Source organism: Microtus pennsylvanicus, chromosome 7 (genome assembly GCF_037038515.1).
Source record: "Microtus pennsylvanicus isolate mMicPen1 chromosome 7, mMicPen1.hap1, whole genome shotgun sequence".
Lineage (NCBI taxonomy): Eukaryota > Metazoa > Chordata > Mammalia > Rodentia > Cricetidae > Microtus > Microtus pennsylvanicus.
In genome coordinates, this window is record NC_134585.1 from 21,247,132 (window position 1) to 21,263,579 (window position 16,448).

At 40.4% G+C, this 16,448-nt stretch overlaps 1 protein-coding gene and 1 non-coding gene across 7 annotated transcripts in view; both read left to right on the plus strand.

The window, feature by feature from the left end:
- The window catches only part of Ccar1 (cell division cycle and apoptosis regulator 1), a 52,224-nt gene that overhangs the window by 23,875 nt on the left and 11,901 nt on the right, over nt 1–16,448 (plus strand). For 4 of the 6 annotated variants that reach the window (XM_075980129.1, XM_075980130.1, XM_075980132.1 and 1 more), the window contains 7 exons: nt 223–389; nt 1,126–1,336; nt 2,144–2,227; nt 7,348–7,533; nt 12,487–12,678; nt 15,236–15,475; nt 16,204–16,315. In XM_075980129.1, coding sequence (XP_075836244.1) covers nt 223–389; nt 1,126–1,336; nt 2,144–2,227; nt 7,348–7,533; nt 12,487–12,678; nt 15,236–15,475; nt 16,204–16,315 — 1,192 coding nt within the window. The remainder of the gene's footprint in view (nt 1–222; nt 390–1,125; nt 1,337–2,143; nt 2,228–7,347; nt 7,534–12,486; nt 12,679–15,235; nt 15,476–16,203; nt 16,316–16,448) is intronic. The other 2 variants (XM_075980134.1, XM_075980133.1) reach the window with 1 other exon arrangement.
- Nucleotides 31–97, plus strand: LOC142855201 (small nucleolar RNA SNORD98). Its single transcript, XR_012911464.1, has one exon. It is a non-coding gene; the product is annotated as a small nucleolar RNA SNORD98 (small nucleolar RNA).

Below are 16,448 nucleotides of genomic sequence, written 5' to 3' on the forward strand. Positions count from 1 at the left end.
AACTCGTATCTGATGAAATACTTAGAGGATGAGTTATGATGTGTAAATCCTATTCCATTGCTGAAATGCAGTGTGGAACATGATGAACTCTGAACTCTTCCTTGACTGACAGATACCAGAGGTAGTAAAAATATCGGGAAGGTTTGTTTTTCCTTTCTGAGTATCTATTTGTAATTTGATGGGTTATATTATATATGTAAATGATTATTTTTTTTGAATTAGTTTCTAGTGGGCATGAAAGGGAAGGATGAAGCCATGGCCATTGGAGGCCACTGGTCTCCTTCGTTGGATGGACCAAATCCAGAAAAAGACCCCTCTGTGTTGATTAAGACTGCCATCCGTTGTTGTAAGGCTCTGACAGGCATTGATCTAAGTGTATGCACACAATGGTAAGTACCAATTCATTACTTGATTGATTAGGATGTTTTTCTAATAGTTTATGTAGCTGTTCTTGTCAATCAGCCTTCCCCCTTTCCTTATTTTATCAACACTGGTCATGCAGGTAATCTCAAAGGAAAATCCCCATTTCTAGAAAAAGTTTATTTGGTGCCAAAAATGTTTTGGGGAAGGGACATTAAGGACTAATCAAAATACACTGAAAATTAAATGTTTCATCATGCTGTACTTTGGAAATTGGATGAATGTTGAAAAATACTTTTCATTTCACGTATAGCTGGAGAAGATCGTCCAGAGAGAACTTCATTTCATTATAATTCCTTTGTTATAAAGTGATGTAGATGCTGATTATTTTTGTTCAGCCATATTTTCTCTTGAGGCTTATTTGTCTTGTGTATTTTAGTGTATTTCTTACAATTTAATTGAGAATATTCTTTTTTTAGCACATGAAATCTGAGCAGCTTTCCAGCTTCTTCAGGTATTTTGTAAAATATGGGTAGCTCTGTAATCAAATCAGAAAATTCTCTGTGGAAATGTATTCTTTTAACCCATAAACTATTATACAAATGTACCAAAAGAGGAACTATGGCTTCTATAATTTTTTTTTTCTTTAGACCAACCTCAAGTTCTTGCAGCAAAATTTCTTTACTTGATGTGCAACAAGTGAACTAGGGTCTTTAAAATGTATTGTAGAATTTTTTTTCCAACATGCTTCTTCCCTTGCAACAGGTACCGTTTTGCAGAGATTCGCTACCATCGCCCTGAGGAGACCCACAAGGGGCGTACAGTTCCAGCTCATGTGGAGACAGTGGTTTTATTTTTCCCGGATGTTTGGCATTGCCTTCCCACCCGCTCAGAGTGGGAAACCCTCTCCCGAGGATACAAGCAGCAGCTGGTCGAGAAGCTTCAGGGTGAACGCAAGAAGGCTGATGGAGAACAGGCACTGAACGCTAATCCCTTTTTCTATTTCCGCTTCTCACAGGCACAGGAACACAGGCACAAATGCACACCACACACTACATAACAGACACACATGGAGGAACATAGCTGGTAACAGCGACTGGTGATCCAGCTTTCAGCAGTATAGTTGTATTTTCTTTACTCATAAAATCTGTCTAATATGCCAACTTAAATTTAAGAGTGCTGAGGCCTCAAAAAAAAAGTTGTGCTTATATTGCACAGAATTTTGTTTTTATCATAGGTCTATTTGCTGGAATCTGGGACCAGTTGTTGAGCAAGATTCAGTATTAAGCCATTTTAAACATTTTGCCATTTTCTCAAATTTTAAAAAATTTTCTCTTTCACGGTCATCAGTTCTAGTCATGGATATTTGAAATTGGACAACCACAAGTCTGAGAGATTTGAAATTTCAGGCTATGTGGCAACGTCTTGGGTACATTTCAAAGGTCTGACTAAATCAGTCTTTGGGTGGCTTGAAAATTGGGGCAAGATCACACACTGTGTGGTTAATGGAGACCGGCAGTGTCTGTGTATCCCTGATATCCTTTGTGTTGTAATTTATCACCCTTTTGTGTTTCACAGATCTGGCTTTGATTGGCTGATGTCTTTGTGATCAGTTAAAAGTGGTAGAATGTATGTATGTGGACTTGCCTAAATAATAACTTTAGGAGAAGACAATCTGAAACATTGTGACCTTGCACAGATCAGCAACAGACTTTTAAAGAATAAATGACTTAGACTTGAAGGTTTCAGAATAGTAATTTTGTTCTCAACTTTGTTATGTTAGGATGAAGAAGAGAAGGATGATGGTGAAGTTAAAGAAATTTCCACTCCTACCCATTGGTCTAAACTTGATCCAAAGGCAATGAAGGTAACAGAAAATGTATACATATTGTGCACACACACACAATAACAATAAGAAAGAATATTTCAGAACAGAAATTAGTAAATTTGTTGAGACTGAGAGAATTGTTTCAAGTAGGAAAATGCAACCTGGGTGTGGTGGCTCATATCCATTATCCCAGGATTTGGGAGGCAGCAGCAGGAGGATTTCTGTGTATTTCAGGAAAGTGAGTTCTAAGATAGCCTGGGCTATAGGGTGAGACCCTGTTTTTAGGAGGGGGTAAGGGGTGGGGTAAGGGGTGGGGCAAGGTGGCACACATATCCAGCATATATAGGCAGATCTCTGAGTTTGAGGTCTGTAGAGCTAGTTCCAAGGTGGGGTGACACAGAGAAACCTTGTCTCAAAAGATCAAAAATAAATAAATAATATAAAAGGGTGTGTGTCATTAAAAGTGAAATACTCTGCTTTTCTATAATTATGATGTATTGTGCTTGTACATATATAAATTAAAGATGTCGTATGTATAGTTCAGATGCGTATTATCTGTCAATCCTTCCAGTACTATTTTCTGGTTTGGGAAGTGACCAGACTTGCATTATTTCTATGCCTAAATAACCTATATTTAAGGAGAATAGGAGAGGAAAGGGGTTTTAAATCTGACTGGATGATGGTTACTCACTCCTTTGATCCCAGCACTTGAAGCAAAAGCAGGCAGATCTCTGAGTCACTGCCCTGGCTGTCCTGGAACTTACTTAGTAGACCAGGTTGGTATCAAACTCAGTAAGAACCCGTTTGTCTCAGCCTCCTAAGTGCTGGGATTAAAGGCGTGAGCCACTATAGCAAGTGGTAAATCTGATTTTTGTAATAAATTTCAAGGTAAAATGTAGGCAAGTTTACCACTAAACAGGGAAGACGAACTTTAAAAAAGTCTTTGATTAAGGAAACTGTGCTAGTGTTTTTGTGCAGTAGTGGTGGTCTAGTTATGTGGTTCTGTATCCATGGGCCTTTAATTTGATCAGATCAGAAACTTGCTTATTTGTGTGCCAGCTGGATTTTTGAGACAGGGTCTCAAAAATGGAACTTGCTGTGTAGACCTGGCTAGCCCCAAACTCAATGAAAACCACCTGCCTAACTCAAATCCACCTGCCTTTGCCTTCTGAGTACTGAGATTAAAGGTGCATGTCAGGACACCTGGCCTCATTGCTTGGATTTAAAGTTTGATTATTTTTTTTCCCCTAAGCATTTGGGGAGGTGCTGTTAGCTTATGACACATGTGTAGAGGTCCGAGGACAACTTGTGGGAGCTGCTTCTCTTTTTCTACCATGTGGGTTTTAAAAATCAAACTTGGATTATCAGGTGTTACCTGTTGAATTGTCTTACCAGGCCATTTTATAAAAATGGTTGGGCTGGAGAGATGGCTTAGTGGTTAAGAGCATTGCCTGCTCTTCCAAAGGTCCTGAGTTCAATTCCCAGCAACCACATGGTGGCTCACAGTCATCTGTAATGAGGTCTGGTGCCCTCTTCTGGCCTGCAGGCATATATAATAAATACATGGGACTGGAGAGATGGCTCAGAAGGTAAGAGCATTGGCTGCTCTTCCAGAGGTCCCGAGTTCAATTCCTAGCAACCACATGGTGGCTCACAGTCATCTGTAATGAGACCTGGTGCCTTCCTTGCCAGCAGTACATTGTATGCTTAATAAATAAATAAATCTTTTAAAAAAAATTGCTTAGTTTTTTTATTGTTTTTGTTTTTTCGAGATAGGATTTCTCTGTGGTTTTGGAGCCTGTTCTGGAACTAGCTCTTGAAGACCAGGCTGGTCTCGAACTCACAGAGATCCGCCTGCCTCTGCCTCCCAAGTGCTGGGATTAAAGGCGTGTGCCACCACAGCCCGGCTTTGTTTTGCTTTTTTAGCATAGGATCTCATGTAACCTAAGTGTTCTTGAACTTGCTCTATGACTGAGGGTAATCTTGAATTTCTGATCCTACTGCTTCTACCTCCTAAGTGCTGTAGTTATATAGATGTGCTACCAACACCATGCCCAACAACTTGTGTGCGTATGTACCAGGCATGTATGTGTTGAAGGCCAGAAGAGGGTGTTTAGAACTCTTGCAACTAGAATTACAGGTGGTTGGTTGTGAGTTGCCATGTAGGAACTGAACCTAGGTCCTCTACAAGAACAGCAAATGCTCTTGACTATTGAGCCAGCTCTCTAATTGATGAGGACTTACTATATTGCTGAGGCTGTATTAAAACTTTGGGGCTCAAAGGGATCGTCTCTTTCAGCCTCATGCATATTTGGGTTTACAGGCATGCACCATCATACTTAGCTAAATGAATCTTTGATTTTGTTTTTTGTTGTCACTATGTAGCGCTGTCTGGCTTCATACTCAGAGTTCTGCCTATCTCTGCCTTCAGAGTACTAAGATTAACGATGTGTATCATTGCATCTGACTTGACTCTATAAAGTTTATTATTTGAAAATATGTGGGGCTGGAGAGATGGTTCAGAGGTTAAGAGCACTGACTGCTCTTCCAGAGGTCCTGAGTTCAATTCCCAGCAACCACATGGTGGCTTACAGCCATCTATAATGAGACCTGGCGCCCCTTTCTGGCTTGCAGGCACACGTGGAAGGAATGCTATACATATAATATAATAAATAAATAAATATTTTTTAAAAAAAAGAAAAAGAAAATATGTGCCTGGAAGTGGTGGTACAGAGATTTTAATGTCAGCACCGGGGAGGCAGAGGCAGGGAGATCTCTTGAGTTTGAGGCCAGCATGGTCTGCAGGGTGCATTCTAGGCCACTCAGCTATACAGAGAAACCCTATCTTGGAAAACCAAAAGAATAGCCAGGCTGTAGTAACTCACACCTTTAATCCCCGCACTTGGAAGGCAGAGACAGGCGGATCTCTGTAAGTTCGAGACCAACCAGGTCTACAAGAGCTAGTTTCAAGATGGGCTCCAAAGCTATAGAGAAACCCTGTCTCAAAAAACAAAAAAAAGGGGGACAAAGCAAAATATATAACTAAGTCTGGGGGTATTTGCATTCCTAATACTTGGGCTAAGCCTGGAGAGTCATGAGTTTGAAGGCAACCTGGTGTATATAAGTAGACACTGTCTCCAAAAAAACAAAACAGAACAAAAGACCCAACTTGTATTTCTTTTGATTATTAATAACAAGTTTTTTTCAATTACAATAAAAAATTTACTCATACCTATCCAATATAACCTAATAAAATTTACAGAAAGATATATAAAATATCTCAGTAGATAAAAGCTCTTGTTACTAAAGCCGATGATTTGAATTTGATTCCCAGAACCTACGTGGTGTAAAGAAGTCAGCTCCCACCAGTTGACCTTTGTACACTACTCATACACAGTAGCACGCCACTCCCCTAAATAAATAAATGTAATAAAATGTTTTTTGATTTGTTTCCTTCTTTCTTACTCGTATAAGGTTTTTGATGATTGCTTGGTTATAGTATGTTGCATGTAAAAAATTTATCTTTTTTTCAGTTAGCTTTAATTTTCTCAGTGTAATTTTTCTTTGGTATTGTTTTCCAAGACATGGTTTCTCTGTGTAGTCCTGGCTGTCCTGGAATTTGCTCTGTGGACCAGGCTGGACCAGGCTGTGCTAGAAATCAGATATCTTCCTGTCTCTGTGTCACAAGAGCATAAGCCACTATACCCAGTCACAGTGTAATTATTTTTAAACATTACATTCTATTCAGTATAGATTCTATGTGTTAAGATGTTTATTCTTGTAGGATAATGGTGGTGGCAGGTGAATCTGTGAGTTCGAAGCCAGCCCGGTCTACAGAGTGAGTTTTAGGACAGCCAGGGTTACAGAGACTCTGTTTTGAAAACAAAGCAAAAACCACATTTCTTTGGGACAAATTTTCATGGTATTGCCAAAGTTGACCTCATACTGGGATTATGGCATGTGCCACCTTACCTGCTTTAAAACATTTGTAAGCATCTTTAAACTTGTTTGGGGAGTTCATGAGATGGCTAAATACTTAAGAGTGGGTATTTCCTTTTTAGAGGACTAGAGTTTAATTCCCAAAACTCAAATTTGGCCTCCCAAAACTGTTACTTCAGCTCCAGGTTGGCCCAATAGCTATGGGTACAAACACTCATGCACACAGACATATACATATTCCTATAATTGAAAATAAAAGCCGACAGTGGTGGCACATGATTTTAATCCTAGCACTCGGGAGGCCGAAATAGGTAGATCTCTTGTGAGTTTGAGGCCAGCCTGGTCTACAAAGTGATTTCCAGGACAGCTGGGGCTACACAGAGAAACTGTGTTTTCAAAAACAAAAATCAATCAATCAATCAATCAATCATTAAAACAAAACATTCTAGAGCTAGGTTTGGTGATACTTGTCTTGGGAGGTGAAAACTGAAAGATCTGGAGTTCAAGGTTTGCTTCTGCTATGTAAGCAGTTTTCATCAGCCTGGGCTACATAAAGCTATCTCAGTAAAATCAAAGGTGATGGCTCAGTGTTCAAAGTGCTGCTGTATAAGCCTTCTCAAGTAGAGGCTGATTCCAAAGCACAAATTAAACAGCTGTGGTGGCCTTCAGGAAACAAGCAGAAACAGTAGACCCTGCCGCAGCATGGTGGAAGACAGGAACTGACAACCGGAGGTAATCTTCTGACCATCACAAGTGCCACAGCCAGTGTGCTGTTGTACACATATTCAAGAGCACACTGTAAATTGTTTTCCAAAAGTATTCTGTAACTTAGCATTTTCAAAAAGCACGGTAGCTGGGCAGTGGTGGTGCATGCCTTTAATCCCAGCACTTGGGAGGCAGAGGCAGGCGAATCTCTGTGAGTTCGAGGCCAACCTGGTCTACAAGAGCTAGTTCTAGGATAAACTCCAAAGCTACAGAGAAACCCTATCTCGAAAAACCAAAAATATTTAAAAAAAAAAAAAAAAAAGCACTGTATGGTCAGTGTCTCTTCCACTAATTTTGGCTTTTTGTCTTACTGTATATAGCCCTGAATTGCCTGAAACTTCCTATGTAGACTACATTAGTCTTGAATTTGCAATTTTTAAGAATCAGACAAAAAATGATTTGTTTTTTTTCTATCATACTTTTTTCTTATGTGTTTTTATGCTCCATATATTTAGGTAAATGATCTCCGAAAAGAATTAGAAAGTCGAGCTCTTAGTTCCAAAGGACTAAAATCCCAGTTAATAGCTCGCTTGACAAAACAGCTTAAAGTAGAAGAACAAAAAGAAGAGCAGAAGGAATTAGAGAAGTCTGAGAAGGAAGAGGAAGATGAGGATGATAGGAAGTCTGAGGATGATAAAGAGGTATGTAGCCCATATTCACATACTGTAATGTTGTTAATACTGTGTAGAGGGAGCTCTTGGAACATGTAACACATTGTATATGTATGTAGCTTTGAGTTATAATTTAAATACAGTAAAATACAAATTTTTTCTATTTTTTTAAGACTTTGTTGCTTTGTAAGCATAGACTGGTTTGAACTGAGTACTCAGTACTCATGAGGTAAATATTAAAATTGAGACCAACCTGGGGCTATGGTGAGACCTTTCCTTATCAAAAGGGAGGTGGGCTGGATGGAAGGCTTAGTAGTTAAGAGCTCTTGCTGTGCTAGCAGAGGATCTGGGTTCAGGTCCCAGCACCAACATGATGGTTCACAATCATCCCTAACGCTAGTTCCAGGGAATCCTGTTGCATCCTCTATGGCTTCAGTCTGTGGATTCCTCTCTAGTGGAGGCAAGGGAATGAAGAAAGGACAAACACCTATAGAAATGACGTGCAATCATATGGGGTTCTCTGACCAGGACCACTGTAACCCAGACTCTTACGTTTATTCGGTACAGCACGGGAGAGGTTGTGTGGTTGGGGTATGAGATCTCTGTAGGTTAGCAATTTCAGGCTGTAAACACCCAGGAGCGGTTAACTGCAGTTGCTAGTCTTTGCACATACTGACCCATAAATACTCATACACAGACTCCAAGTAAACTTCGCCACCCCTCTTACACATGACCCATATGAGTGACAGCTTTCATTTACCATGGGCCAAGTGGTCTCAGAGTTCTTGGCAGGCCTTGCTCGTGTCAAATACACATTAAATCAACCCTTCCACCTCTCCCTATGGGATCTAATGCCCTCTTCTGACTTCAGAGGACGCTAGGCATGTAGTTAAAATAGGTAGAAACAGGCCAAACACCTGTACACATAAAGTAAAAAGAACAGAAAAGGGATATAGAGTACAAAATGTTTTGAGGTAGCTTGTCAGAATTTTTGTTAAAAAATAAATAAATAAAAAAGTCATGTAGTTAATGAAATTCAAAAGAATTATTGATGCTGTCTTAGAGTAAAGGAGTTTAGTGAGACATGGCAACCAAAAATTTTGTTTTCTTTTTGGTTGAGAGGGTGTCACTAAATAGTGTAGACTGGCCTAGAACTCAAGTAAAGCCCTACTTGTGTAGATCTTTGTCTTTGCCTCTTGAGAACTTACAGACATGTGCCTAGCCAAGAAATGCCTTAAAGTTTGAGGAGCTTGGCATGTAGCTATGGAAAAACATTAGTCTTAATGTGCTTTTGCATAGATCCCCATTACTGGGAAAGAAAGAGTTCTGGGGATAGTTGGGAAAATGTGCTCATTGAAACAGAGACGACATTAGTAATATTGAAGATGAGGTAAGATGAACCTGAATTTAGATCCTCAGCACCCTTCTAAAAGCCAGGCCTAGTAGTTCCTGTGCCTGTAACCCTGGAGCTGCCCTTGAGCAGTGCATCCAGGAGGCTCTCCCAAGCTCACTGGCTAGCTAGCTGGTTCAGTGAGAGATCCTGCCAAATCTATGGTGAAGAGAATAGAGGAAAACAACTCACTCTTGACCTTAGCCTCCACCTGTATTTGAGCACACATGCACATTGACTACACATACAGATACTGTTGATGCTGAGTTAACTTGTTTATTTGATGATGATGTTTGTGACTGCATATTATTACCAGACCTAGGTCTCTTGAAGTTCACCCTATAGGAATAAAACCCATATCTAGTCGGGCGCTGGTGGCACATGCCTTTAATCCCATCACTTGGGAACTTGGGAGGCAGAGGCAGGATGATCTCTGTGCGTTCAAGGCCAGCCTGGTCTACAAGAGCTAGTTCCAGGACAGGTTCCAAAGTAATAGAGAAACCCTGTCTCGAAAAACAAAACAAAAAAACACTATCTAAGAGACAAGTGTTAAGAAAAAGACTTTGCTCCATTTCCAATGAGTAGGAAAGATGGAGTTTTATTTACAGATCAACTTCTCAGTACCATTGGAGTTTGTTGGTCCAGACAGGTCAGGAGAAGGAGGTGGGAAATTCATGTCTTCCCCAAGAATAGGTAGAGATTTGCCAGGAACTTGGAACTTGGGTGCTACTCTTCAATCCTTTCATGATGCCATTTTTCTGGTCATAGTTGTTGTTGCTAGGTGGCCTCAGCCTTAAGCCTAGGACAGGCAGACTAGGCAAATTAACTCTGTATTCTACCTTTGGGCTTGCCTTCTCAAATGATCAACATTTCTTTATACAGAGCTGAATGCAATCTGAACCAAATGTTAAGGGCAGCAGAGGGCACAGGCATAATAAAGGCAGAGATGCCAGGCTTTCCCATCCCATCCCATCCCATCCCATCCAGACAGCTGCCAAACTAGATAGTCAGTGTTACTATTAAAGTGGCCATGAGGTCTTTTTTTTCTCAAGGTTTATTTATTTTATTTATATTTGCATGAATATTTTTGCAACATTTATATATGTGTACCACATGCTTGGTGCCTGCAGAGGTCAGAAAAGGATGCTGCAGTTCCTGGAACTAAAGTTATGGATGGTTGTGAGCCCCCATGTGAGTGGTTGGGAAAACCAACCCAGATCCTCTTCAAGAACAACAAATGCTGTTAACCACTGAGCCATCTCTCCAGCCCAGAGTCTGTCTGTCTCTTTCTTTCTTTCTTTCTTTCTTTCTTTCTTTCTTTCTTTCTTTCTTTCTTTCTTTCTTTTTCTCTAATTATTATAAGCATGTGTGTAAGTCGAGGAATTTCACAGCTTGGTTCTCTTTCACCTTGGGGCAAGGGGTGAGAGGTGAGCAGGGACAACTTACTTAGGTATTTAGATACCATAGCAAGCACTATTCCCTGTGGCTCTCTCTCAGGCTTTTGAAGCCCTTTAAAAGTAACATAGATTGAGCCGGGCAGGTGGTGACACTTGCCTTTAATTCCAGTACTCAGGAGGCTGAGGCAGGCCTCTGTGAGGCCAACTTGGTTGAAGAGTTCCAGGATAGCCAGGGCTATTACACAGAGAAACCCTGTCTCGAAAAACCAGACAAAAAGAAAAGTAACATAGATGGTGGTGGTGGTGGCACAGAACTTTAATCTCAGGGAGGCAGAGGCAGGTGGATTTTTTTTTTTTTTAAGTTCCAAGGCCAGCCTGGTCTATAGAGTGAATTCCAGAATAGCCAGAGCTATAGAATGAGATCCTGTCTCAAACAAACAAAAAATGCATTTGTATTTATTCTGTGTGGGATTGAACATGCCACTGGACTTGCCCAGAGGTCGGACGATAATGCTGAAGTTGGTTTTCGTACTTCTACCCTGTGGGTCTGGGAGACCAAATTGAGGTCATCAAGGTTGGCAGCAAGGACCTTTCTTTACTCACTGATTTTCGCGCTCCCCCTCCCCATCTTAATTGACTTTGAGGGGCTTTTTTTGTTTGTTTGTTCGTTTGTTTTTCGAGGCAGGGTTTTCCTGTGTAACAGTTCTAGCTGTCCTGGAACTATCTCTTGTAGACCAGGCTGGCCTCAAACTCACAGGGATTCGCCCGCCTCTGCCTCCTGAGTGCTGGGATTAAAGGTATGTGCCAGTACTGCCTGGCCCAACTTTTTGAGTTTTTAAGGAGAAGTTATTACTGATGTGACTCTGGCTGGCCTGGAAGTCTCTGTAGAAACTAGGCTGTCCTTGTGATCCTCCTCCTGTCTGACTTTTCACGTGCTGGGATCATAAACCATGTGTTAGCATGGTTGCTTAGTGGTTTTTTTGTTTGTTTGTTTGGTTGGTTGGTTGGTTTTGGAGACAGGGTCTCTCTGTGTAGCCCTGGCTGTCCTAGAACTAACTCTGAATATAGACCACTGTGGCCTCGAGTCAGAGATTCACCTGCCTCTACCTCCTGGGTTCTGGGATTAAAGATGTGCACTGCCAGTCACCATGCCCACTATCATTACATTTTTATTTTAGTACCTCAGTGTAAAGTGTGTAAAGCTAGAGGATTTGTTAGGTTTTTCCTAACGCTAGATAAGAGAGATTGGTAGGAAGGGACGTGCACTCTGCGCTGCAGACTATCTGCTGTGCCTGATGATCTGGGGGCCTTCTTGAGGACATTTCTTTCTCTTGCTTCCTAGGCAGTTTGTGGTTTCTTGTTTTATTCCATGGGTTATAAATATCTTTGGGATGATGATACTGTCTCAGAGCTGGCCATGGCTTGAGTCCTTTCAGCTTCTGTTACTACTTTATAGCAGGATAGGGTGTGTCCTGTCTGTAGCCTATCTCCAGAACAGACTGTCTTCCCAGAAGGCTCAGTATCCTTTAGTGAAGTTATTTTTAGAAGCCAGTTGTATTCATTGACACTTGATGCTAAGCTTGACCACAACAATTCAATATCTAGAACTCATGGTGGAAGGAGAAAACCAACTGCCTGTCCCCTGACCCACACGTTACAAAAACTAATGTAATAAAGGAAATTTAAGAAAGAGGAATTAAAAGCCATAAAAGGCCCTGTCTCTGTTTTTAACCATTATGGCTAATATAATCACTGTAAGAAATCAGAAGACTTTGATCTTTGTTTTTTGAAACAAGAATTTATTCTGTAGGGGCTGGAGAGATGGCTCAGTGGTTGGGAGCACTGGCTGCCCTTCCAGAGGTCCTGAATTCAATTCCCAGCAACCATATGAGACCTGGTGCCCCCTTCTGGCTTGAGGGCACATATGGAAGGAATGCTGTACACATAATAAATAAATAAATAATTAAAAAAAAAGAATTTATTCTGTAGTGGAGGCTAGTCTGGTACTCACTGTGTAGCTAGGCTGACTAGAACTCAAGGTCATCCTTCTGTCTCTGCCACCCTGTGTTGGGATTATGGTCATGAACCACCACACCCACCTCCTTTATTTTATTTTATTTTATTTTAAGTACATTTCAATACACATGCACTTTGTACAAGGAAGCGTCACCATGATTTAAAATTTCAAATGTCTAGGAGGAAGAAAGAAAACGACAAGAGGAAATGGAACGCCAGCGCCAAGAAAGAAGATACATTTTGCCTGATGAACCAGCCATAATTGTACATCCAAACTGGGCTGCAAAAAGTGGCAAATTTGATTGCAGCATCATGTCTTTGAGTGTCCTTTTGGATTACAGGTTGGAAGATAACAAAGAACATTCATTTGAGGTAATATTAAAGTTTAATTAGGATCAAAATAATACCTACAGTTGTGACTGACTCTTCAATGTATTAAATTCCTTGAGTTTTTCTTTGTTCCCATTGTTTGTGTTTTTGGTCACCATCATTTATTATGAGAAAGTCAGATTTGTCCTCTAAGGTCTCTTAATAGACACAATAGACTACCTTTTGTTGTTTCATTCCTGTAGTGTGGTTTTGTCCTCCCTCCCTTTTTTTTCTGTAAATTAACAAGTTAGATCTAAATTATTCTTTGTTTTTCATTTTGTGTTTTGGAGACTATTTCTAGTAGCCCTAGCTGATCTTGAAGTAGCTTTTATTTGTGTGGTTGTCCTGTCCTTGTGTGTGTCTGTGTGTGGCAGGTGTGCCTGATTCCTGTAGAGGCCAGAGAGGGTGTTATGTTCCCTGCATCTGTAGTTATAGATGTTTATCAAGCACCATGTGGGCCCTGGGAACCAAACCGAACTCCCGAAGGGCAGCCATTGCTCTTTTTTTTTTTTTTTTTTTTTGAGACAGGGTTTCTTTGTGGTTTTGGAGCCTGTCCTGGAACTAGCTCTTGTAGACCAGGCTGGTCTCGAACTCACAGAGATCTGCCTGCCTCTGCCTCCCGAGTGCTGGGGTTAAAGGCGTGCGCCACCACCGCCCGGCGCAGCCATTGCTCTTAATCACTTATTCATTGCTGCAGCCCCTACTTGTCTTTCTTGAGGATGCCGTAATGTTTTATTTTCTTTAGAATTAAAATAATCATTTAGTGGATATGAAAATTTTGTGACTGGTTAGGTTGTAAGAGAAAATAAGTGGCATTATCTTTCAACTTGAGTTTGTGCTCTGTCTTGTCCGTCTCTGTCTCTCGTTTCGATCTCAACAGGATCTTACTACATAGCCCTATTGGGCCAGGAACTCTTAGAGATCCACTTGCCTTCCAGGTGTGCACCACCATGCCCAGCTCCTCTCTATTGCTAGTGTTGAGAATTGAACTCAGGGGCTTATGCATGCTATGGAAACCTCTACCACTAAGCTACATCTCCAGCCTTCTTTTTACTTTTTAGTAGTTTTTTTTTTAAAGATTTATTTATTATTAATACAACATTCCTTCCATGTATGCTCGCATGCCAGAAGAGGGCACCAGATCTCATTATAGATGGTTGTGAGCCACCCTGTGGTTGCTGGTAATTGAACTCAGGACCTTTGGAAGAGCAGTCAGTGCTCTTAACCTCTGAGCCATCTCTCCAGCCCTACTTTCAATAGTTTTGCTGAGATTCCAGGTTGGCCCTAAACTCAATTTGTGTCCAGTTAGGTCTTCAACTCATGATTATTCTGCTTCAGTATCCTTTGGGCCTGCAGTTACATAAATGCATTATTAAATATAACGGTATTTGCATTGTTTTTTTATGTTCTGCTTATATGGTTCTGGTTCTTGTTTTTGTGAGATAATATCTCATGCAACCCAGTCTGATTTAAACATACTATCTGGATCAGGTTGGACTTGAAAAACTTCTGATCCACCTCTTTTCCGCCTTTGCTATCTGGGATCACAGGTATGTGACACTATAACCAGCTCTAGTTTTTTGAGACAGAGTCTCTTATGACCAAGGATGGTGGTGAATTGTTGATCTTCTTGCTTTATCTCTCAATTGCAGAGTTTACAGGAAGGTGTTACCATGTTTAGCAATATATTTATATCTTAAAAAACAACATCTTTACATAGAACATGATGACATGAGCTTATAGTGCCACCATTTATTATAGTGCCACTGAATGCAGCATGAAGAACACGAGTTCAAAGCCAGCCTGGATACAAAGATCTTGTCTTTTTTTTTTTTTTAAGATTTATTTATTAATCATGTATAAAGTATTCTGTCTGCATGTATGCTGCAGGCCAGAAGAGGGCACAAGATCTCATTAAAGATGGCTGTGAGCCACCATATGGTTACTGGGAATTGAACTCGGGACCTCTGGAAGGGCAGTCTTAACCTCTGGGCCATCTCTCTAGCCCTGAAAGATCTTGTCTTTAAAAAGAAGCCAAATGATGGTGGCACATGCCTTTAATCCCAGTACTTGGGAGGCAGAGGCAGGCGAATATCTGTGAGTTCAAGGCCAGCCTTGTGTGCAGAGTGAGTTCCAGTACATCCAAGGTTACACAGGAAACCTTGTCTAGAAATTAAAAAAAAAATAAGAAAGTTCTTTTGAAGATATTTATTTATTTAAAGGGTCTCCCTGTGTGGCAGTTGCTGGCCTGAAACTCATAAATAGACCAGACTGGCCTGGGAAGCCACAGAAGTTTTACCTGCCTCTGCCTCCCAAGAGCTGGGATTAAAGGCGTGCACCACCACAACTAGTTATTTTGAAGATTTTCATGGTCCTCACATTATTCACATCCATTTTTATAGCTCTTGATTTTTTCTTTATCTCCCTCATAAAATATTACAGCTCTCTATAGGTATAGAAAATAAGTGTGGTAAGATAGTGCTTGATAAATGACTAGCTGCTGGATTTATTCAGTATTTGTATTGAATTTGCCTAGATTAATGTTGGTTTCTTTTTATAGGTTTCATTGTTTGCCGAACTTTTCAATGAAATGCTTCAAAGAGATTTTGGAGTCAGAATATACAAATCATTGCTCTCTCTTCCTGAGAAAGAGGACAAAAAAGAAAAGGAGAAGAAAAGCAAAAAAGACGAGAGAAAAGATAAAAAAGAAGAAAGAGATGATGACACTGATGATCCAAAACCAAAACGGAGAAAATCAGGCGATGATAAAGACAAAAAAGAAGACAGAGATGAGAGGAAGGTCTGTAATTTCCAGGATAGGCAACAACAACTGAGAAATGTTCAGTTCCAGCCTCCAAAGAAAAGTCAAACTAACAGTCTTGAATATTGTGTTGGATATTTGAGTCAGATCATATGATACTCTGCCTCAAAAATCTAGAGAGCTGGGTATAGGGTCACATCTCTAATCCCATATGTCAAAGGGGGGAAGAGGAGATTCAGGAGTTCATTTCCAACCTGAGCCATATAGCAAAGCCTAATTTAATATCTGTAACTAATTTTATGATTTGTTTTCATCCTTTCCTCTCTTCTTCTATCTTCTTATTGTAATGTGTATGTTTTGCCTGTATGTGTATTTATACTGTGTGTGTGTGCGTGCACTGGCCTCAGAAGTCAACAGTGAGTGTGGCTCGCCTGAGATTGAAGTGATAGACGGTTGTTAGCTGCCATGTGGGTGTCAGAGGGATTTCCTGTAAGGTCAGTCATTGCTCTGTATGTCGCTGACTCTCTAGCCCTTCTTCCTTTTCTGTGTTTCTCTCTGTCCTTTTGTCTTTCTTGCTGTGAGCTGGGACCTCCTTATTCTCCAGGTGTTGAGATTACTGCCATGCCGGCCATGCCATCCTTGAGTAGGTTATTACTGTTGAGCAATCCATAATCGGACTTGTTACAAATACATCCATTTAGTGAACTTATGTTTATTTGTCTGTCTTGTCATAATATTGCTTAGTTTTAAGGCATCTTAAATTACAGAAAGAAGAAAAAAGAAAAGAAGATTCTAAAGATGACGATGAAACCGAAGAAGATAATAATCAAGATGAGTATGACCCAATGGAGGCGGAAGAAGCTGAGGATGAAGAAGATGGTATGTAGTAGATGACCTTGGGGCTGTAGAATGGAATAAATATTTTATGCTTTTTGAGTTTTTAGAAATTTTCTTGTTTTTGTAAGACCTTCTCTTACTACATAACTGATACTGGCCTATGTAGCCCAGGTTG